The sequence below is a fragment of the Aspergillus welwitschiae genome, assembly GCF_003344945.1.
Source record: "Aspergillus welwitschiae strain CBS 139.54b unplaced genomic scaffold BDQ94scaffold_1, whole genome shotgun sequence".
NCBI classification, from domain to species: Eukaryota; Fungi; Ascomycota; class Eurotiomycetes; order Eurotiales; family Aspergillaceae; genus Aspergillus; species Aspergillus welwitschiae.
The window spans coordinates 1,656,480-1,678,881 of NW_020798695.1; the positions used below are offsets into that span (position 1 = coordinate 1,656,480).

The 22,402-nt window shown below is 51.6% G+C and overlaps 8 protein-coding genes across 8 annotated transcripts; 3 read left to right on the forward strand and 5 right to left on the reverse strand.

The window, feature by feature from the left end:
- Nucleotides 1-924: 924 nt before the first annotated feature.
- Nucleotides 925-1,981, forward strand: BDQ94DRAFT_133336 (uncharacterized protein). The gene is made up of 2 exons (XM_026764255.1): nucleotides 925-1,221; nucleotides 1,271-1,981. The coding sequence occupies exons 1-2, from the start codon at nucleotides 1,028-1,030 to the stop codon at nucleotides 1,821-1,823; spliced, it is 747 nt and encodes a 248-aa protein (XP_026632621.1). The 5' UTR covers nucleotides 925-1,027; the 3' UTR covers nucleotides 1,824-1,981.
- On the reverse strand, nucleotides 1,977-2,731 carry BDQ94DRAFT_133338 (huntingtin-interacting protein K). The gene has a single exon (XM_026764256.1). It carries the CDS (start codon nucleotides 2,610-2,612, stop codon nucleotides 2,103-2,105), a length of 510 nt encoding a protein of 169 aa, XP_026632622.1. The 5' UTR covers nucleotides 2,613-2,731; the 3' UTR covers nucleotides 1,977-2,102.
- Nucleotides 2,732-2,756: 25 nt separating this feature from the next.
- BDQ94DRAFT_133340 (3-deoxy-7-phosphoheptulonate synthase class II) lies at nucleotides 2,757-4,974 on the forward strand. The gene is made up of 6 exons (XM_026764257.1): nucleotides 2,757-3,142; nucleotides 3,209-3,318; nucleotides 3,373-3,436; nucleotides 3,502-3,594; nucleotides 3,643-3,694; nucleotides 3,747-4,974. Exons 1-6 carry the CDS (start codon nucleotides 3,115-3,117, stop codon nucleotides 4,789-4,791), a joined length of 1,392 nt encoding a protein of 463 aa, XP_026632623.1. The 5' UTR covers nucleotides 2,757-3,114; the 3' UTR covers nucleotides 4,792-4,974.
- Nucleotides 4,975-5,193: 219 nt separating this feature from the next.
- Nucleotides 5,194-7,195, reverse strand: BDQ94DRAFT_165299 (putative MFS multidrug transporter; the record flags this gene model as incomplete). The annotated part of the gene is made up of 3 exons (XM_026770266.1): nucleotides 5,194-6,108; nucleotides 6,179-6,425; nucleotides 6,492-7,195. The coding sequence occupies 3 exons, from the start codon at nucleotides 7,193-7,195 to the stop codon at nucleotides 5,194-5,196; spliced, it is 1,866 nt and encodes a 621-aa protein (XP_026632624.1).
- A 415-nt stretch (nucleotides 7,196-7,610) lies between these two features.
- Nucleotides 7,611-11,240, reverse strand: BDQ94DRAFT_133342 (uncharacterized protein). The gene is made up of 3 exons (XM_026764258.1): nucleotides 10,149-11,240; nucleotides 9,386-10,095; nucleotides 7,611-9,334 (listed from the first exon to the last, which is right to left on the reverse strand). Exons 1-3 carry the CDS (start codon nucleotides 11,233-11,235, stop codon nucleotides 8,282-8,284), a joined length of 2,850 nt encoding a protein of 949 aa, XP_026632625.1. The 5' UTR covers nucleotides 11,236-11,240; the 3' UTR covers nucleotides 7,611-8,281.
- A 992-nt stretch (nucleotides 11,241-12,232) lies between these two features.
- BDQ94DRAFT_6961 (uncharacterized protein) lies at nucleotides 12,233-14,253 on the reverse strand. Its single transcript, XM_026776330.1, has 2 exons — nucleotides 13,709-14,253; nucleotides 12,233-13,645 (listed from the first exon to the last, which is right to left on the reverse strand). Exons 1-2 carry the CDS (start codon nucleotides 13,865-13,867, stop codon nucleotides 12,353-12,355), a joined length of 1,452 nt encoding a protein of 483 aa, XP_026632626.1. The 5' UTR covers nucleotides 13,868-14,253; the 3' UTR covers nucleotides 12,233-12,352.
- Nucleotides 14,254-16,882: 2,629 nt separating this feature from the next.
- On the forward strand, nucleotides 16,883-18,114 carry BDQ94DRAFT_133347 (dienelactone hydrolase family protein). Its single transcript, XM_026764259.1, has 3 exons — nucleotides 16,883-17,255; nucleotides 17,354-17,435; nucleotides 17,496-18,114. Exons 1-3 carry the CDS (start codon nucleotides 17,012-17,014, stop codon nucleotides 18,013-18,015), a joined length of 846 nt encoding a protein of 281 aa, XP_026632627.1. The 5' UTR covers nucleotides 16,883-17,011; the 3' UTR covers nucleotides 18,016-18,114.
- BDQ94DRAFT_177014 (ABC transporter ATP-binding protein) lies at nucleotides 18,069-22,297 on the reverse strand (the record flags this gene model as incomplete). Its single annotated transcript, XM_026772801.1, has 5 exons — nucleotides 18,069-18,967; nucleotides 19,021-19,143; nucleotides 19,195-21,082; nucleotides 21,148-21,811; nucleotides 21,861-22,297. 5 exons carry the CDS (start codon nucleotides 22,295-22,297, stop codon nucleotides 18,069-18,071), a joined length of 4,011 nt encoding a protein of 1,336 aa, XP_026632628.1.
- Between the last annotated feature and the right edge of the window lie 105 nt (nucleotides 22,298-22,402).

The window sequence follows — 22,402 nt, forward strand, 5'->3', positions numbered from 1 at the left end:
GGAAGCGGAACCAATGGCCGAGGAGCCAAATCAACCTTCATCAGCCGAGTTGCCGACTCCGCAAGAAGATTTGAATGATTTTGATATGACTCAACCTGAGGAGCAAGATCAGGATCCGGAACCAGTCGGTGATGGGCCAAGCCCCGAGAAGGCTTCATGGCCCAACTCGCCTATTCTGGAGGAAGACAGCAATGATGCCGATATGCCTGCTATTTATGAGGACGAGCCGTCACAGCCCATTGGCGACATGCCCAGCCAAGTGGAGGCTTCGTCGGCTGAACCTGACACTTTGCAGGAAACTGACAAGCATACTGACATCCCCCAAATCTACGAAGATGAAGATCAGGGTTCACAACTAGCTGGCGATACTGAGACCCTCGAAGAGCCGTGGGAGCAGCCCGCAGAGGTAGTTGAGAGCAGCCAGGAGGCTGTGACCGATGCATGCGAGGATAAGGAGAACATGTACGCAGTGCCGTCAGTGCCTGACAATCTCGCTTCTGAGGCGCAGCCAGGGAAGGAAAGAGAGCTCGAGGATATTCCTGTTCTTGCACCTTCTACACCAGTGAAGAACAGAATTCCTGAGATGCAGACTGTACACACGGTTTCTAAGGTTCCACTCAAGCCCGAAGGCCAAATATCACCGTTGAAGATGTCGCGCAAGCGGGGTCTTTCGCTCTCTGCCTCTTCCCCAGGGCGGTCCTCCAGACCCCGCATGTCGATTGCACCCATCGCGCAGAATGCGCCCCAGCTCTCACCTCGCAAATCGCCCCGACTACAAAGAACCGTTGCGCGCCAGTCACTCGGTCAATCGCATACTCCTGATACAGCTAAGAAACATGTCGAGGCTCAAAGGCCTGCACCGCCCAAGCGGCCCTCGTACTCTCCCAGCCCTAAGAAGAAAACGAAAACGCCTCGCACGAGCATCACCGCTCCTAAGCTCGCCCTACAGGGTTCTGTTGTATATGTTGATGTGCACACAACCGAGGGAGAGGACGCCAGTGGCATTTTCATTGAGCTTCTGCAGCAAATGGGAGCCCGATGCGTGAAGAACTGGTCGTGGAACCCTCGCGCCAGTGTATCTCCGGAGGAGGGAACAGAGCCCAAGGAGGGCAAAGTGGGAATCACCCATGTCGTCTACAAGGATGGAGGTGTTCGAACTCTGGAGAAGGTCCGACATGCCAGAGGCCTTGTCAAATGTGTTGGAGTTGGCTGGGTCCTTGAGTAAGTTTTTCACCATCTACGATAAATGCACGGTACTAACAGTGGACAGCTGCGAACGCGAGAACAAATGGCTCGATGAGGCGCACTACGAAGTCGATCTGTCTATTATTCCCCGTGGTGGTGCGAAGCGTCGCAAGAGCATGGAACCACGCGCTTTGAGCAACGTCAACGGCACTCTCGTCAAGACCGACGCAGCGAGTGCATCTGCAAACCGCAGACGGTCCAGCCTTGCCCCTCCCAAAGAATCCACCCCCAGAGATGCGACACCCTCTTCGCGTGATGAACCATCTACCCCCCACGCCACTCCTAAGATTGGCGCCGGTCACACGGAAGCAGACCAGCGGTACTGCCACACGCCCAAGACCCCGGGCTACACCTTTGACATGGATGCCATTGGCATGTCACCGGCCACACCATTCTACCTGTCGCAGCGGACGAAACTCGTGCAACAGACCTGTCCTCCGAAGCAGACCCGGCAAGGGCTCTTTACAACGCCGGCTGCGGCGCGCGAGCCAAACCAGAAGCTGCGGGCCAAACTGGAGGCGGCCAGACGAAAAAGTCTGGCGTATAAGCCACGAGTGGGGAGCCCCCTTGTTGAGTAGATCTTTGGTTAATTTTATTCCGCTCTGGATTGGTCTACTTTTGTGCATGAAATTCTGGTTACTGGATAATTGTTTATGGTTATGGTTATACTACATACCCCTTTGTTGTCTAGTGGCGTCTGGTTGGATTATAGTATTGGAAATTCATTTCATATTCATACAACATACCTCCACGTGTTTCACAGATTCATACTTCATTATCATTATATTAAGGATATGGTATGTAGACACGAGACCAGCTCAACTGTTAACCCACCACTCCAGTAAATGCAGTCATACTCACAGACTCGGGCCAACAGAGACAAAGGCTCTCATCGCCTCCACCACATTCCCATCATGCAACCTCAACAACTCGGTCGCAGTGCTCTTATTCAATTCCAACTCCTCGATCTTCCCCACCATCCCAATTAGCCTTCGCCCCAATTGCTCTGTAAGGTATTGACATACCAAAAGATTCACATCCTCCACCGTCACCTTAACCGCCTTCTTCTTAGTCGCTTCTACCGGAACCCTCTTCTGCGCCTCTGCCGGCTTCTGCACCCCACCACGACCACCAGCACCACCACTTTGTCCCGAGGCTATCTCCAAGCGACTCATTGCCTGGCCCAAGGCCTCTTGGTCTGCAGCGGAAGGAGTGGAGGCGGACTTGGGGGTGTCGGGGGCGATGTGGCTGGGGTTGAGGGCGGAGAGGGCGGCAGCGGCTTTGCGGTCTTCGGCGTTGGTGGGGTGGTGGTGTTGTTGGTGTTGATGTTGCTCATCATCATGGGCGGAAGGGATGGAGTCGGACATGGTGGTTGATTGATTGATCGATTGATTAATGCAAGATAGATGGGTTTGAAATCGGACTGTCAGTAGTTAGTCAGGTCGGAGGCAAAACAATGAAGATAACCCAGCTACGTTAAGTTAACTCTGGTCGATACCGAGAACACATGACGTCGGAGTCCCTGGCAAAAGACAAGAGAGCAAATTGCCTGTCCGGGTTAGCGGGACAAGCGTGACTCAAAAGAGTTCAAATCCGCGAATAACCGATTTTCTTTTTTTTTTTTTTCTTGTGCATTGAATTAAATTTAATTGAAAGTGTAACGTGTTTGTTGTCTTTTCTTTGATTCCTCATCTTGGTTTCTTCTTCTTCTCCTTCTTCTTCTACTACTCCCATCAGATTATTCCCTTCTTTTCTTTTCCTTGCTTCGTTGCAGTCATTCATTCAAAGAGCGGTGGGGAATCACATCCACTCTTGACAGCGCCCTAGCGTCGATCACTACTACTCGCTGCCTCCACCGACTCTCTCACAATGGCGGAGTCAGAATGGTCCCCTAGCTGTGTGTATACCCTTTGTCTTCATTCGTCTGGGAAGCGCAAGTAATGTGATGACTGACTCATATTAGCCTGGGCCTCGAAGCCCATCAAGCAGGATGTCGTTTATGACGATGCGGCGGGCGTACAAGCCGCACTGGCGAAGCTGCAGAAGCTCCCGCCGTTGGTTACGACTCAGGAGGTGCGATCATATCGCTCGGCTGAGAGCTGAACAGACAAATTGATATTGTTATAGGTGAATGATTTGAAGAAGAGCTTGAAGAATGTTGCGCTAGGAAAGGCCTTTGTGCTTCAGGGTGGTGAGTACACGGATTTAGATTCCGCATTATGACTGATACTGGTACTGGTACTGATGCTGTGCAAGGCGACTGCGCGGAGCTGTTCGATTACTGCAATATGGATATGATTGAAGCCAAGGTGAAGCTGCTTCTTCAGATGAGTTTGGTATTGATTTGGGGTAAGTCTCCTTTCTATCATAACAAGGAACCGTGCTAATATCGCCCAGGAGCAAACAAGCCTGTCGTCCGTATCGCCCGAATTGCGGGTCAATTCGCCAAGTGAGTTTTCATTCACTTTTACATAAACAGCAATGCCTCTAATAACGAATAGGCCCCGCTCCAGCCCAATGGAAACCATCGACGGCGTCGAAATGCCCTCCTTCCGCGGCGACAACATCAACGGCTTCGACGCCACCCCCGAGTCCCGCAAACCAGACCCCTCCCGGCTGGTCTCAGCCTACTTCCACTCCGCCGCGACACTCAACTACATGCGCGCCTCTCTCTCCTCAGGTCTCGCCGACCTGCACTCCCCTCTCGACTGGGGTCTCGGGCACGTCATCACCCCCTCCATCCGGGAGAAATACACCCGGATTGTCAATCGCGTCAAAGACGCCCTGCGATTCATGCAAACCGTAGGCATCGACACTGACCGCGGCGTCGAGACCGTCGACATCTACACAAGCCACGAGGGACTCCTCCTCGAATACGAACAAAGCCTCCTCCGACACCTCAAGAACCCCGACTCTCCCAGCACCACCCATTCCTACTACGCCACCTCCTCGCACTTCCTCTGGATCGGCGACCGCACACGCCAACTCAACGGCGCACACGTCGAATTCTTCCGAGGCATCGCCAACCCCATTGGCATCAAAATCGGCCCCAGTATGACGCCCGCGGAACTAACCTCCCTCCTGGATATCGTCAACCCAGCCCGCGAGATCGGCAAGGTGACCCTCATATCGCGCTACGGCGCAGCCAAGATCTCACAATACCTCCCCGCTCATATCGCCGCCGTACAAGCCTCGGGACATATTCCCGTGTGGCAATGCGACCCCATGCACGGCAACACGCAGGCGACGCCGTCAGGAGTGAAGACGCGGCATTTCAGTGATATCTTGTCCGAGCTGAAGCAGGCGCTGGAGATACATCGTGCGGCGGGGTCGTTCTTGGGTGGAATGCATCTGGAGTTGACGGGCGAGGCGGTGACGGAGTGTGTGGGTGGTGCTGGAGGGTTGACAGAGGAGGGCCTGAGTGAGCGGTATACGACGTTCTGTGATCCCAGGTTGAACGAGAAGCAGGCGTTGGAGTTGGCATTTTTGGTGGCGGGATTTTATAGGGAGTTGGATGAGGAGTTGGCGGAGGATGAATCTATATAACCCACACCCTTTTTTTTTTGGAGTGGTAAAATGGTATGGATAGTAAGAGTAAGCTCTTTATGAAATCAATATAATGTTTCGGGTTATAAGCCATCTAGTATACCTTTATTATAGGGTATCTCTTGAGGAAGGACTCATGATGCATTTGTTCGAGTGATATTATCTATCTACCCAACTTTCCAGTTTGATCTCCATACTATCTCTACTTCAAACTTGTAACGAACAGACTAGTAATCATGAAAAACATATTCATAATCAATAAAGGCCGTCTCGTCTATCATAACCCATCCCAACCCTTCCATCCACCCATCCATATACACACCATATCTATATGCATACCATCTATGTACACAAACCCACTCATCCCCTACCCACCCCAACCTCCATCCCAGTCCCTCCTACTTACTTACTAGAAGACTTCTTCCTCTCAATCCCCTTCCCTTCCCAAATAAACCACAACACCACCCACCCCAGCACCGCCTCCACCGCAAGTCCCCACCAAACACCCCCCACAAAATTCTCCCTCAACCCCTCTCCCAACCCCCACCCCCCAAGGAACGGGCCCAACGTCCTCGCCGCAGACGAAATACTCTGCGACACGCCATTAATCGTCCCCAACACCTTCGCATCCGACACACTATTATTCACCAGAATCACCGCCGCCGGCAGCGCAAACGTCCTCGACACGACCTGCAGCGCTATCACCACGGTAAATGCAGGCCAGACGATGTATGCTGCTCTCGGCAGGAGTAAGAGGAAGGGCATGAGGGCGTACGCCAACGAGGAGAAGGGTAAGAAGGTGCGGAAGGATCGCAATGTACCCAGATACCCTTGCACCCAGGGGTAGATGAATATCTGCAACGGGAGGCCGATGATTCCGATAATGGCCGTGGCGAGACCGACGCGGGAAGAGGGGAGCCCGAGACCGCCGGAGAAGTGGAACCAGCCACGATGGGATTCCGGGGGCGCGCGGGGCGTGGGCAGGAAGGTGAAGGTGATGGCGTTGAAGGCTGAGGTGTGGAAGGCGAGGAGGAATTGGGCCAACAGGGTGAGGAGGACGTTGCGGGTGTAGATTTCGCGGAATTTGGGACGTTGATGGGTCTTTGGTTTGGGGCGCGAGGAGCGGCTGCTGATGCTGATGCTGCGTCGGTGGTGGTGGGAGGTGTTGTCGTCGATGTAGAGGGATTCGTCGTCCGGGTGTTCAGTTAGGCGTTGGTAGTATTTACCGTCTCTGTTTCTGGTTCGGCGGAGGGCGCGCGCGATGCGGCGGCCCAGTTGGCGACCCCAGTCGCTGCGGTAGCGGGCTGTTTCGTGGGTCTGGTGTGGTTATTGTTAGTCTGATGGCTGATAAGTTGGAGAGGGAAGTAGTTAGATATGGGGGATGTACCTCGTCCAAGCCAAAGAATACCGCCAGCAACGAGCAGAAGATAAACACCGCACTGAGCAGGTTCGGCATCAGGAACGGCCATTTGCGCATCCACTCGACCCCATTCGCACCACCCAGGAATGTGCCTGGCCCGAAAATCTGGGGATAGTTCTTCACCGGATCAGCTAAGGCACCACCCAGCACTGGGCCTATGATGACGCCGATGTTAAAGCACATGGGCAGCAAAAGGAACGCCCGAGATTGATACCTGCGTTATTCTGGTGTCAGCAACACACATCCTCTCTTCACAAAAGGATACAGGGGATAAGCATACTTCTTCTCCTCAATAATCTCCGCAATCATCGTCCTCATCACACCCACATTGCTATTCAACACACCCCCCAGCGTGCGAAACACCGCAGCAGCCAAAAACGACCGCGAAAACCCAAACCCCAAGCACGAGAGACACGTCCCCAGCGACCCGATCAGCAACACTCTCTTCCTCCCCATCCACTCCGCATCAGCTAGCCGTCCCCACCACACAGCCGTCAGGAACTGCGCCGCCGTGAAACTCCCCTGCAGGATGCCTGCCTGCCCGGAGATGGTCGAGTCTGGTAATGACGGATCAAACGATTTGAGCTGGTAGAACATGTACGCTTGCAGAGAGGTCTGGGTGAGTGGTTCCGATAAACGGGCGATGGTCAGGATGGCGAGTTGGCTCTTTTTCGGTAGTGAGGACCATGTTACGGGCTTTTCGTCGGCTGTGTCGTTGTGGTTGGGATCGTCCTCATTCGCAATCAGAATGTTGTCTTCCTCGTCATCGCTGGAGCTGAAGCTGTCACTGTCGCTGTCGCTGAAGCTGCTCTCGTCATCATCGCTACTGTTGGCGACGAGATGATCATCTACTGATAAGCGCCGCGACTGGGAGGATTCGGGAATAAGTGCCGGCGCAAGTATACGAGTCTGCGCAGAGCTGCCGTCATGGATGGCGGTGTTGACGCTGTCTTTGTCGCCGTCGATGGAGGAGTCGACCGACATGGCGGGCGAGAGAAATTGGGTATCCGGATTTCTGCGGAGATGTGAGGCGTCGGCCTCGGGCGCGGATATTGTTGCAGTAGTATCTACATGATTGTCGGTGTGGGAACTCCGGATCTCGGGTGGTTGTGTGGAGGTCATATATAGATCTGGTCGTGAAGAACAGGGGAACAGTCTGGGGAAACTTCCAGGTACTTCAAAGTTAAGATTCAGCCGGAGGGGATAAAATCTACGGAAAAAGAAAGGGTGGGAACAAAATCTGGGGAGAAGAAGGCAGTGGATAAGAAGAAAGCCGAAGAGGCGATGAGCCAAAGATTCGCCCGAAGCTTGTCATCCCCGCTAAACCTGCCTCGGGTTTAGTCGCCGCGAGTTTGCCGATGCCTGATTCTGTATAGACCAGAATGCGACATGCATCATTCTCCATTCTTTACTTCCTGCACTGTGTAACACGGCGTCCCTTACATGGCTAGGTACCCCCTACTCAGTTAAACGAACATTGCATGTACGCCAGTATTGACTCATCTGTGCTACTGTTCTAAACAAATCCTTATCCAATCCCATCCCATACAGACAATAATCAATTCAACAAGGCTAGGCACCCCCTGCATCCCATTGAGAACGCCGTATCCAACACTATTAAGGACAAAGAAAGAAGAAAAGAAGGAGGATAAAAAGAGAGAGAAGGGGCAAGTCGGGTCGTTTTCCTGTCGCGAGATCAATGCCTGGACGGAGATCTTATTCAGTCCGTCGACGTCCAAGACCAACCTCAAGCAACAGGCACGTGAACAAGTCCGAGGACTCTCAGAGATAGTCACACGCCACACGCACGGCGGACATTTCCTCAAAATTCAACTCAAAGACCCAGCGCATCATCACGTTCTCAAGAACCAGGGACATACACCAAAGTCAGTCGGAAACCTGATCCGAAAACATTACTTTTGCACGAGACTAGGAGAGTGGGAGAGAATTAAAAAGAAAAGAGAAGGGGAATAGAGAAAAGTACACAGTTAGAAACAGACATGCTCAAGACCATTGTAACAAATCAAGGAAACATAAAGAGGGAAAGCTCAAAGGCCGTGTGGTATTCAACTAGTTGCGACGGCTCCCACCAGTCCTGCCCGTCATCTCCAGCGTACTTTCAAATCCCTCCCAAGGGAGCTCATCGTCGTCTTCCGAGTCCGGTTCCTTGCGAGACGACTTGTCCGTGGTGGCAGTGACATCTGCTGTCCGCCCTGCTGTATCAATTCCGATCGACTGAAGAGTCACCTCCATCTCCTGCTCGGTCATCTCACGGCCATTCTGCTTCTGGCCTTCAAGGACATCGTACAGTGCATAGATCTGGTCGGCCTTCATGTCGATATCCTTCAACAGCTTCTCGATCTTCTCACCCAGAGACTTCCTCTTTCGCTTGCTCAGCGAGGCATCCAGCTTGTTGTATGAGCCCTGGTATGCCACCAGCTGCATCTTCAGATGAGCCAGCTCATCTTCCAAGGCCTTGAGCACGGTCGCCAGGGCAAGTTCCGGCGATTGCGCGGGCCGCATGGTAGGCTCCTCATTGTAAACAGACGGCTCGGGCATACGCTCCGAGACTGGAACGGGCTTGGGAATCTTCACTGCCTCTGCGGTGTGATCACAAGAACCACCCGGAATCGTCTGCTTGCAGACCGTGCAGTTTTTGCCATTGTGCTTGGTGGCACTGTCAAGTGCACGCTGAGCGGGTTCAGGAAGCTTTGCAAGGTTGTTATCCACCACATGCGCAGGGTTGAATGTGATATCAGGCAGGATAAAGGCCGAAGTCATCTCTTCGGCCATCCGCCGCCGGCGTCGCTGAGAAGCAGCGGGCACGGAGTTGTCCGAATGCCGTCTGGGGCGTTCGACAGGCACCGACAAGTTACTTTCTCCCTCAGTCATGCTAGCCTTGGAGTTGGCGGTCAAGTCGCCCATGGCCGAGGCGGGTCTAGACGGCAACCCCTTGCTTTCCTTGAGGGAAGACTTTCTGGGAATCGTAGACTTGGACAAGCTCTGCCGGGTCGTGTTCCCGGTCTCGTTTGCAGTCTGCTCTTTGCTTGTACTCGACTGCCGCCGTTTCCGAGCCAGGCGTTCCTCTTCCAGAGTCTTTCGTAGTTGAGCAATTTCACGTTCCTGGAACTGGAGTAAGTACGTGTATGTGGTGAAACATGGACGGCAACTTACATCAACGAAGCTCAACAGAGTCAAGTCCTGCTCTGTTGCATTTGATTTCTTGGTGTTTCCAGTAATCTCCCCACTCGACTCAACAGGCTCCGTCTCCTCCACCTCCTCGACAACTACTCTTTTGACGCGCTGTTTGCCAGTGTTTGACTGCTTCCTGGTGCTCACATCACTGCTCTCCGACCGGCTCTTGGATTTTCCTGATTTTGACTTCGACTTCTCCCTGGTGCGGGGGACGTCGATCGAAAATAGTGCCTCTTCTGCACGCTCCTGTTCAAGCCGGGATATTTCCTTGTCAACCTGCGTCGAGATCTTGGCGCGCGAGTCCTCCTGTCGTCTAGTCTTGGATCGCGAGCTCTTGCCGGTCACTTCCCTGGTGCTTCGGCTCGTATGTCTGCTATGCTGCGTATCAGCCTGGCTATCCTCGTCGCTTGCATCAGTCATAGAAGACTGCTCTGACTCGACCGTATCGTCACGGGCTCTGGAGCCCGCGGACAGGATCTTTGATATCTGCGACTTCAAGTCTGCATTCTCCTGGCGCAGACTCTCGTTCTCGCTCTTGAGGTCCTGACTTTCCAAATACGCAACCCCCAACTGTGAGACCGCCATGTCTCGCTCTCGGTTCAGCCGTTTCAAAGTCGACTCCTGAATCTGGGCCTTTCTTTCGATAATGTCGAGTTTATTCTGCAAAGCCAAGTTGGCGGCATCCAGTTCTGGCATACGAAGTCAGTTGAGTGTCGCGGAAAAATAGTATAAAAGTACTTACTTTGGTTATCGCTGGCAAGCTGATCTCTGCGGTAGTCATCCTCCTCGGATTCGTACGGTCGGCTGCGACCATGCTTGTCCTTTGAGCGTGACTTGTTTGTCCTCAAAGACTCATTCTCCCGCTTCATGTCATCCAACCTCCGTTCAGCGTCAGACTTGGATCTCTCCAATTCTGCAACCTTGTCCTGCAAAAGTCTCAATGAAACGAAGAGTGCCTTCTCATCTTCCGGAATGGGGACGGCATCTAGCGGCATGTGTTCGCGGGTCAACGAAACATCAGTAGCATCATGTGGAGGGGAGACAAAGCGCGTCGTCCGTGCTCTGTTCTGACGCGCATACACGGGTGTGCCGTCTTCATAGACGCCCGAGACCAACTCAGACAAGTTCGGAAGATCCGGTAGTAGGAATGACTGCTGAGTAGCCGTATCACCCGCATTGTGGGCCATGTTGCGCGAGTTGGTGCTAGACTTTCCACGACGAAGTTCGCGAGCATAAGCCTCCTGGGAAGCCTTCTCCACCGCATCGGCAATCTGATGAGAGAGGTTGGGGTTTCCAAAACGTGTCGGACGCGTACTGTTGGCCATAGCCGGAGGTCTTTCGTCCTCAATCAGGGATCCTTCATATGTATCGCGAACCTTTGCGTGCATGTCTGACAAAGTTCGTCGCTCTTTGCGGTTCGACTTGGCTGTGTGAGGATCAACGTTCTCCTTATGGGCAAGGCTGGCGCGTCTGATTTGCGCATCCTTTCGGAGACTATCGCTGACCGCTCTTCTCGCCGGGTTCCGCAGAGCGGACTTTTGAGGGGTATTAGAAGTAGGATAATCGAGTCTAACGGCGGGTGACGACGAGCGAACGCTGTTTTCGATGCTCATGTAGGAGTTTCTCGAGTCGTCCAGTCGACGGGGAGGTTTCGTCGGGCCTCGTCCGGCCTCGATGGAGATGCTGTCGTCGTTGTCGGCCTCTTCTTCTTCTTCGGACGTGCCGACCGGGGAGAAATCTGGTAAATATTGCTCGAAGGTGGATGTGTTGAAAGCGTAATCGGGCTCTTCTTCCTCGTACTCGTGGCGCTTCCGGGCGTTGGTGTGCATGGACGGAAGCCGGGGGCTACCATGACCGAGCTCCTTGGTGGACGCGAGCGCCTCGTGCTCAGGGTCAAAGTCGGAGCCAAATGACGCGAAGCTGTTCGTTGTTGCTTCGCGCGACATGTTGCCAGCTGATCTGTGACGCGCCGATATGGGGATGATTTATCGACGGAGTGAAAATCTGATTACCGCACAGGTATCAGATGGTTAAGCTGACTGAATCAGCAAAGTAAACTTGAAGGTAACCCGTTCGTTGTTCTGAGGCTGCAAGCTGCACGGTGGACAGTCAGATGTTTAGAGGGTCGCTGGTAGCGCGTCGGTGCAGCGCGAGTCTCCCGGCTTGAGCAGGAAGTAGCCAGGGAAACCACAACTGAAAGGAAGGAAACAGTGCAATTGCTTAGACAAGACAAGCCACTGCGGTTTCCAAACTATCGCAGAAGCACCACAATTGCACGGTAAGGCCTGGCTAACCGGCTAGACAACGCAATGGGGACGCGAGTGGATGATGCGACGAAATAAATGAGGAGGTTGGGCTGGTAACAAAGTTACTACGTCCTCGACTAAGTGGAACTCGCCCGCTGCTTTTGGTTTGTTTACTCCCGTGGGCCCCCCTCCCGTGGAGCGGCTGACCGCCTTCCGAGTGCTTACGCCACGAGCTGTGAAATTTCCCATCCGGACCGAGTACATAGTAAACAGCAAATTCCTGAATCTTATTCTAAACAGCAGTTTCGCACATCGCCAATGAAGGTTTTGCATTGGAATTTTCCATCTTATGCTGGAGCGTATAGTATGTGCAGACAGGATCCAAGAAACACAGTGCCCCCTTCTCTAAATGTACAGGCAGACTGGTGTGGGCTGGGAGTAAACAAGATGTGCCGTCCATAGATTCGCCTTCAATCAAACGCCTTGCTGGGAAACAGAATGTCCAGGGGAAAGAAAACTATTGACAGGAGTCGGAGAGGAATTAAAACAACCTATATGCTAGTATGTAGGGTCGTAAACGCTTATGCTCGTAACGGGTATTGGAATGCGAGGTCGGAAGGGGCAAGGGATGGCAGCCGTAAACGTAGACCAGTTTGTCAGGTCTTCTAGTTATTAGGAAGGAATATCGATGATAGAGAAATCAAGAGGACTGGTGACTATGAGTGTCATCCCTCAAGAGGTGGGTTTCGGCTGATTGAGAAGCAGGGTGTTCTTCTCCGGCATGTTCCTCGCTGATAGGTTGATTAGCGGTGGTATGCTGTTCGGTGGATTGTTGCTCTTCCCGCTCCTCTTCTCGCAGAGGATTCGTGGGCGTAGTGGGAGTGTTGCTTATAGGGCTGGCCACGTCGATATGGATGGTGGGCAGAGGGGTCAATTCACGGAGCTGCGGCGCATGCTCGTTTCTCTCTGCGACTGGGCTCGTATACGGTGGCGCTTCTCCCCATTCCAAGACTTCGTACTCAGGCGGCGGGATGTTGAGTTCACCTACATCACCCTCGTCAACCGCTATTGACGGGCGATCAGCCGAATGAGCAGACGCTGCATGTGATTGCACCTGAGTTAGAGTATCTGCGTCCGAAACGTTGGTTGCCCCAGACTGATACGACGAGTAGGACTCGCCTCGAGAATGAACACCCGTGAGAATCGACCCTGAGGATCGATCGGGTGCTGATGCGTCGGTGAGAAGAGGACGACGGTCCGAATCGGGTGACGTGGCTCTGATACGAGACCCATCATGCCGCACGTGGCCCAGTTCTGCATACGAGACACTGGAGATACGCCTGTCGCGACCACGATTCCGAGATTCCGCCAAAGCCGCGCTGAGGTTTGAGGCACTCCCGTTGGCAGACGCGCTACTTCTCGCGCGGGCTCGACTCTCCTGCCGAAGTTCTTCAAGACGAATATAGTCCCCGCGAGCACGAGCCTCTCGGCGCTCCTGTCGCCGCCATTCACGGTCGGCCAGCTCCTCTCGCCGTTGCAAGCGGATTTGATACAACGACTCCATCAATTCTTCTCGGCGGGATTCCTCTTCTTCCGCTGTTTCAGGGAACTCGACAACCATATCCATGCCTGCTCGCTCCCCTTCTCGAGCAATGACCTGCTCCGTTGGCTTGGGACTGGGCGAGTAGGCGGGGAGGGTGATGACCGAGCGAACCGATGTATCCCGTCGAACATTGCTAGTGTTATTGGCGGCGGGGGTGGTAGATCGCATTTCCGAACCTCCTTCGGCGGGTGTGTCTCTGGTGGTGTTCGCATTTTGATTATTCGACCCCGGGACCTGTCCGTATGAGACGCCCACGTTCCACCTATTCCATTTGTCCTTCAGGAATTTCCCAGGCAGATATTTCGGGCGACAATTCATGCGACGGAGGGTACGTAAGACGAAATAGGTCATTAAAGCGGACGCCACGGCGAAGATGATGCAAGCGACGCACTGCAATTAGAGGGAAAAGATGTATTAGTGATTGCTGGAAAAGGGAAGAACGAAGACACTCACTATTATAATGATATTGTTCCTGCTCGAGTTATCATTGCCGGAGGCGTGGTTTTCATCCTGGCTGCCATCGGTGTTATTGTTGTTGTTGGGATTGTTAATAATGTTGCCCGGACCATCCTGACGGATGTCAAATTGGCGGAAGTTGGCTGGAATGTGCATGCTGTGGATTCCGGGCGATCGGGAATGAGCCCAGATCTATAGCCCCTAAGCATGCAGACCGGCTAGAAAGTCGACGATAGGAGGTGTTATCCCAGGCGAAAAGAGGGTGGAAAACCCGGATCGGAGGCGAACTGGAAATGGTAGCCTAACCGGGAACGCTGCGGAACTGGCGGATGAATAGCGAAGGTTTGTATTCGGTGGTATGAATAGAAAAAAAGCAAGATAGGCTGCAGAAGTGGCCCGAGGAAGATTTGATAAGATATTACGAATCAGACCATAGACTGGGACAGAGTTCAACAAGAATAGCTAGAGATAGAGCCAGTGATAATGGATAGGATGGTAGATTATGGACGAGAAGAGACATGCGCGAATCCATGGCCTCAAGCTGTGATGGCTGGGAGAAAGGACCAGGAAAGAATACGAGCAGGACCGCGGCAAGATTTCAGCGGCTAACTGGTGTCAGAGAATGACGATGCTCATCATTCCAAGACAAGCCTGCAAGCGGTCGTCGAATGGCAAGAGGGGAAGGCCAGAGATTGGCGCTGATTGACTGGTGATGATGCTGATGCTGATGCCGACGAGGGAGTGGCTGGGTCGCTGGCGGAGATAAAATAGCGAATGGATTTTTCCCCAGCCAGCAGAAGTGACTGATCAGAAGTACGACCCTTGGACGCTTCCAGACTCAGGAGGTCAATTTGATCGTGACACGACACGACTACGCATCAACAGAGACTGTATACAAATTAAAAAGGACTCCATCGCACCCTCCCGACTAATTAAAGACGATTTCATTGTGAAACGAGAGGCGCAATCCAATTGATGCTGCCGGTTTTTCCTTTCCGAACCACCGGCGCGTGCCATTTTTAGAACACGTTCCTTCGCTGGTGATTTTCTGGTTGGGTGTCGAATCAGGGTTTGGGATTTCTCTCAGTTGATCTGCTCCAGACATCTCTCTATCTAGCTTTAAGTTCAGTCAGTTTATTGCCCAAGGAAAATTAAGCTCACTTATCATGGCCAGGGCCACTGAGCACCTCCAGGGATGGGGCTGCCACTACCCCATCGGAAGAAAGTCCTCCCGGGTCATTATTACTTTGGAGACTAGTTACAAAGTAGTATATTATGGAGTCTCCTCCTTAATCCTGACCCACTTCTCATCTACACAGTAGAGATGTAGTCTAGATAGCTGATCTCGCTATCAAAGCAACAAACTTCCTGTTATTGCTCATTATCCCGAAAGCACGACGGTTCCTTCAGCGGGAAATACAATCTATGCTTCTGCGAAGGAGAAGCACAACATTCTTCGTCGACTGTCTTACTATGAGAAACGGAATTAATTCTTTGCTGATCTCAATGCACACTGAGCTGAATCAAAGGTGTTGTCGCACATCACCTTAACTTAATCTCTATACCTGTCAGATGCCAAATGTTGAAGTCTGGCTATACGGTAGCTTCAACGTCCGCATCACCGTCACTGCTAGCACTCGGTGCAAAGCCATGTATCCTTTATTTCCCATACAGAATTGGTGACAATTCATGCCGGGTAACGGAGGTGAGAAATTTACCTGCGAGGCAGGACCTATGAATGGCTCCAAGAGTACTGTCTGGACGTATCAATCCCGGACTTATATGGGTTTGGCCTCTCATCTGGTCCACCAGAGAGGGAACCTACAAATTAGCTCTTTAGCAAACCGGCTGCTTTCAATTGAAACCCAACAGTTCGAAAGGAACGATACCGACTAGCATACATCGTGGTACTCATTGGTTGAGTTGTATGCCAGACGATCTCAATTCCATGAAAATCGTTTTATTTTCAATACACGCAGTCCACGACCTTGGAGACTGTGTTCCAACGAGCCTCACTCTCTGTGGTGAAAACAATATCGAAATAAGTCTTCGAGAAGGAGTTGGTCGGGGGCTTTTTGTTATCCCTCCAAAAGACCTTCATTAGAGCAGCATGCTTCTTGCTTATGACTGGAATGTAACTCGTCTGGTGGACTTGAGGTGGGCCTGCTCTGTGCCAATTAAGATAAATAGAGCCTTCTATTGGCTTGAATGTTTTGGCGTCGATCAACTAGTACTAAGTGCCATCTGAGTACGAAAAGTTCGGAGATAATTCATGGACGCCCTAAAGTCCGAGTAGATTGCAATGACGGCATCGAAGCAGAGCTCGCTGCTACTCTCGGACATCATGAATAGCATGTGAGCAAAAGGGATCATGTAGCATACATTGGCTCTCTCCGGCCCATCTATTCATCTTTCACAATCTTCCAGCGGCTTTATACGTCCGCTATTTTGCACATCTAATCTTGACGAACCTCAGATAATCATGCCTTTTCTTGGAGAAGGAATGCGGGCCGTATCGCATATCAGAAACTCTTGGAGAAGGAGGCGTAGGACAAAAGAGTTGAACAGAAGTTCAAGAGTGAGTAATTCCAGCAACGATACCTAAATACATCTCTCTTAAAGCTAACCTTGTATACCTGTACATATGCTTATCATTTCGTAGTCCAATAATCATGCAGCACGATATCAATCAACTATCCTGCCTACGAAAGCCATTTATACTTCAACAAGCCGTAAAGCCTTGTTAAAGTCTTACAATATCCGCTCAGGCCCCCAGCTACCAAATACACAAGTTATCCCGGCAACCCCAATCCAATCCTATCTCATCCCGCACCAACCATTGAATCTCGGAGCGTACGAAACTCCACCAACTCAAGGATGACCCCAACCAAGTACCCTCCATTCATAGTACCTGCACAGCCACTTCGCACCTTGAATCAGGCCACCAATTCAAGCAGTGCTAATCTATCCAATCCCATCGGAGATTATATCGGAGATAATAAATGAGCCAACCGTATCCATTCTTCCGTTCTACACACTATCCCGGACTTAACCCATTTTACCTCCGGCAATGCCGAAGCTGCCCAAGCTCACCCAGCCATGCCATGGATCCTCGAACTTAGCCTGCCACATCAACTGACAGCAAACAACATAAGCATCAGTCCCCCCGCTCTTTCCAAAGCTTATCTTTTTCGGCAGGTTGATTTTGGCCATTGTCTCACTCAACACTATCCCAGTCTTGTCAAGAAAGACCATTATAGATCGAATACTTCACCCGCTAAGTCACATAGACATATCATCATGTCCTGTCCCGACTGCTTCAGCGGCCACGTGAACGAGGACGCTACGCCCAGAGGAACAGTCACCACCTTGCATGGCCTGGATGCATATGTGACGGAGCCAACGTCCACGGAAAACCCAATCAAGGGAATCATCGTCATCATTCCGGATGCGTTTGGGTGGGAGTTTGTCAATAATCGCATCTTAGCGGATCATTATGCCGATAAGGGAGGGTATAAGGTTTATTTGCCTGAATTCATGAATGGTATGTTTACTACTTGTCGCTTGTGACTCATCAGGGGTTGGAACTATGGAAAACGGCATTGCGAAAGAGCTATACCAATATATATGTTGGATAACCAGGACATGCCGCTCCCGTATGGAGTTTGAAGACCCTATCTTCAGTATTCAAGACATCATCTATCCTGGACTGGATTAAGAAACCGTGAGTTCACCTCACCTCCGACTCTTGCTCACAGCTCATAAAGTAATCTCTACAATAAAGATACCATGTCGCCTGCGCCGCCTACGCCATGATCCCCTTCATGTACCACAACAAATTCAACACCTCCTGGCCCACCGTCAAGGCATTCTTCACCGCCGTGCGCCGCAACGAAGGCGCCAACCTCCCCATCGCAGCTGCAGGGTTCTGCTGGGGCGGGTTACACACCGTCTACCTAGCGCACGGCGAAGAAGCTGACAAAGTAAACGGCAAACCCTTGATTGATGCCGGTTTCACCGGCCATCCCAGCAACCTGAAGATCCCAGGGGATATCGAGAAGATCAAGATCCCCGTGAGCTTTGCGGTGGCGGAGCTGGACAACATGTTGAAAATGCCGCAAATCAAGCAGATTGAGAAAGCACTGGGAGAGGAAGTGGGGGAGGTGAAGGTCTACTACGGGGCTGGGCATGGGTTTTGTGTTCGCGCCGATGTGATGGTCAAGGATGTGAGGGTGCAGGCTGAGGAAGCGGAGGATCAGGCGATTGGGTGGTTTCAGAAGCAGTTTGCGAAGGTGTCTTATTGATTCCTGCTTATTCTGCATTAATTGTTGTGGGGGAGTTTTGGTTTTCTGCTCTTTCATATACCCGGTTCATCCGCATCGGAGTCCGGATCCTCAATCAAGGCCCTTAATTTCCCACCCTGCTGTCTCGCAAGCAGCTTATACTTCCCCGCCTCCACAACGCGACCCTTGTCAATCACAATTATATTATCCGCAATCTCCATCATATCCCTTGCGTGCGTAATGATCAGGACGGTAAGGCCTAGCCTTGTCGCGACCAGTCTCTGCACGGTCCTTCGAATGATCTTTGCGTTGTTGGGATCGAGGCTAGATGTGGCTTCGTCCAGGATAAGAAGCTGTGGCTGTCGGATGAGCGCCCGTGCGATTACCAGCCTTTGTGCTTGTCCTCCGGACATGCCGGTCCCGCCGTCCCCTATCATGGTGAAATAGCCTTTTGGCAGGGATGTGATGAACTCGTCGATCCCGGCTGCTTCTGCTGCGGCGCGGATGTGGAACATTGTGCGGAGAGGGGAGTCGTCTTCGAGACCGTAGCTGATGTTGTCTGCGACTGTGCCGGGGAAGATGGATGGTCGTTGGGAGACTATGGAGATTAGGGAGCGGAGGGTTGGTGTGTGTATACGTTGGATGTCGATTCCGTTGAGGGATATTGGGGGCATCCTGTCTTGGGAAGTGGGGGCTTCGTATAGGCTGAGGAGCAGTGATGCTATAGTTGATTTGCCTGAGCCTGACCGTCCTACGATTGCTGTGCATTGGTTTCGGGGTATGTTGATGGATACATCGCGCAGAACGTGTGCGTCAGGACGGGATGGATAGCGGAAGTTCAGGTTCTTGATCTTCACTGGCGCAGCTGTGGTTATCTTCAGATTGCCGCGGTGTTCGTGGGATGCGCCTTGTGGCAGGTGTGCGAGGCGTAGGACTTGGTTTGCCATTATATGGGAAACGCTGATCTGAGGGACTAGAGGGTGTTAGCAGTGGCTGTAGGTAGTCGTTGATAGGTAGGTAGCTCACTCCATGAAAGTACTGTGGTCGCGTAGCCAATGCTGAAGAGAAGGACAGAGAATACAGTCATGAGGCTGGTGACGGTAAACTCAAGCGACGATACGAGAACAGCTCCGTAGTAAAAGATTAGGCCTGCACAGTTTAGCTCTGCAAGCATAGGTTTCTCATATACCGGTTGCTTACTGCTGACGAAAATGATCATGCACTCTACTAATCCAAAGAGAAAGCCAGTATAAACAGCTTTCTTAACTCCAAGAACCATACACAGTGCTGAGGCCTTCATATGCTTCTTGTGGAAGTAAGGCTCAAGTGTCAATGTGCGGACGGTGCGGATTTGCGAGAACGTCTCGATGAATATCTCAGACGCTGTCGTTCTGACCCCGGTACAACGTCTTTCCCATATCCCGGTTGTCCTTTCGAGGCCTCTGGTGATGGCGTAAATGACTGGTCCGCAAGCCACTGCCACAAGGGTCAGTTTCCAACAAACAGCCATGCACCATATAATAGCAACCACAGTGACTGAAGTCGCCACTAGGACATAGCCACCGAAATGACCGACCAGATTTCGCATCTCCTCAGCACTGTGGTTGAGGGACGTGGTGAGTTGGGAAGGTTCATTTCCGGCTTCTTCAAACCATTTTCGTGGCTGGTCAAGAATATGATGGAAGCCTCTTTTACGGAGGCGATCAACCCACGCCTGGCCACATAGCTCTAGAAGATAATGCATCAGAAACGATATAACACCGTCACCTATGGCTATTCCCAGAACTATTAGTGACCATGTCGAGGCCTTGGCTTGCTTGTTGTAGAACGTCTCGAGGAGCTTCGACAGGCAATAAGAAAACAGCGGAGTAGCCATCGAGTGGCCCAGGGTGCTGAAACATCCAAGCAAAAGAAGCAGTTTTTGACCCCGAGTCAAGTTAGGAAGTATGGTCAGCATAATCTGTCCCAACGACATGCGTTCTTGCGGCGCGAGGTGTGCTGCATTCTTCAATAGCCGCTTGCTTCGGTGCTTCGACCTGGCCCTGTTGATCTCATTGACAACATCATTCGCAGGAAGTATACTCTGCCTAAACCGGTTGGTCTGGAAATTCGTATTATTGACATGGACAGTATTGAGCTCAAACATCTGCATCCCAATCGACTCACGACGTGGTCCGACCCTTTGAGTGTCTGCAGATTGACGAATACTCTGTAAGCTTGTTTTGTAGCCGTGAATAGCATATGAATGCTGTGCAAGCTCGTTGTGTCGAGAAAATGAATCAGGGCTTGGACTGCGTGTACTCTCGATCGAAGATTTTGAAGAAGCACTGGAGCATCGATCAGAAGCACTGTGGGCATCAGCATGCTCGCTTTCATCACGGGAGAGCTTTTTCGAGGTAGCAAAACACGTATTACTCTCCTCCAGTTCATGTCTGTAGCCAGCTTGAATAACCGAACCTTGATCCATGATGTAGGCAAAGTCATGATCCATTATTTGCGACATATCATGCGTGATAATGATCGTCGTTTTCCCTCGACGCCATTCCCGGATAGCTTTCGTTATCTCGACGCGGTTGGTGGCATCAAGTGCACTTGTAGGCTCATCCATTATCAATATAGGCGTATCCCTTAACCGTGCCCTTGCAATCGCTACCCTTTGCTTCTGACCACCACTTAGGAAATCACCACCATGACCCACACAAGTGTCGATTCCTTTGGGTAGATCGTCTATTGTGCTTTGTAACCTTGCAAGATCGATACATTCACGTACGTCCACCTTGCTGAGTCCTTCATAATTGCGGCTACCAAAGGCGACATTCATGAAAATAGACTCGTTGAATAATACACTTCGCTGCTCTAGCAGAGTAATGTTGTTCCTTACCCAGTCGATGCTCAACGACTGGATGGGGACGCCGTCTATCAGAATATCTCCAGATACCGGTAAGTAGAAGCGTGTGAGTAGCTGTCCAAGCGTACTCTTTCCAGATCCGCTTCTACCGATAACAAAGCTTGTCTCGCCGGCGGGAAAGAAGAAACTTGTCGTGTTCAAGACCGGTCTGTTCGGTTGCGCTGGATAAGCAAAGGAGACCTTATAGACACATTATAAGTTCGATGTACCAACGCAATCGTTCCACGGGTAACCATTGCACTTACATTGCTGACTTCGATGTCGCCTTCGCAAAACTTCGGATAAATGGAACCCCTCCCCTCCCCTCGAACAGCATCCTCCGACTCAGAGCTCAGGATGTGGGCCAAGGAAAGGGCTGCATCCTTTCCTTTCGCTAGGACGACAATTTGTGGCATGAGGAATTCCATTGACTGGGCAGCTGCTAAACAAGCCCAGAATGTTCGGAGCACTTCTCCTGCTGAGAGCTCTCCAGATGTAGCCAGGGAGCTCCCATACCAGAAGCCCTGGACGAACATTCCGAATGTCATCAGCCGCAATATGGATATTTGTAGAGAGGTGAAGCGTGCGCGTTTGAGATAATGTAAAGCGGCGTTGTCGACACTGATCACGAAGTTTCGCATCTCTGTATCTTGCCCGTTAAAAGACTTGACGCTGTCAATTGATGAAGTAGCATTGTCGACTATTAACGATAAATGACCCAGCTCTGTCTTCTGTGTCTCCATACACGAGTTCGTCTTGCTGGAGAGGAAGGAGAGAGCGGCTGAAAGGAAGGGGATCCCCGCCAAAGTGACCAGAGTAAGGTTCCAGGAGGTGAAAAACGCTAGGGCTAGCGAGAAGATGGCTCGAAATATATACTGCAAAGCGAGGCCGAGAGGCTGCGATGTTGCTTTCTGTAGATCATCGATCTGTCTGGAAGAGTACATTAGTGAAGGCAATGGCACGTAAGAGTGCGACATACCCCTGGAGAGAAGATAGAAAGACCCTTGTGCCATCCGGCTGCGTTTCGAACCACTCCTGACTCTTCTGTAAAAGCCTTTCGAAGAGCTTGGTGCGAGCATTGGCAACCTGCAATTCTCCGAATATCACAAATAGAATGAAATAGACACTATTGCAGACCCAATTGATTGCTCCTAGCCCAACCAGCTGGACGGCAAATGTGCTGATCTGTGGCGTCAGGTCCTGTTTTGCAATCTTTCCTCCTCCGAATAATGTGAACGTGTTGAAGATCTCGCCCAAGACTACGGAGAATATGGGAACCGAAAGACTAGAGACGGCAGTAAATGTAAATCCTCCTATGAGCACTGGGTAATGTTTCGCTGTTGTGAAGCTGAACAGCGACATCCACCTCGGCTTTCGATGGATGAAGCGCCTGGCGGCGGCAAGGAGGGCTGCCATTATGAACTATACAAGCTGACCAAGGTGGAAGATCTTCAGTTGCGCTTTTGGCCTTCGGCTTCGATAATTAAATGCCGCGTAAGGAGACATAATGGTGAGTAAGAG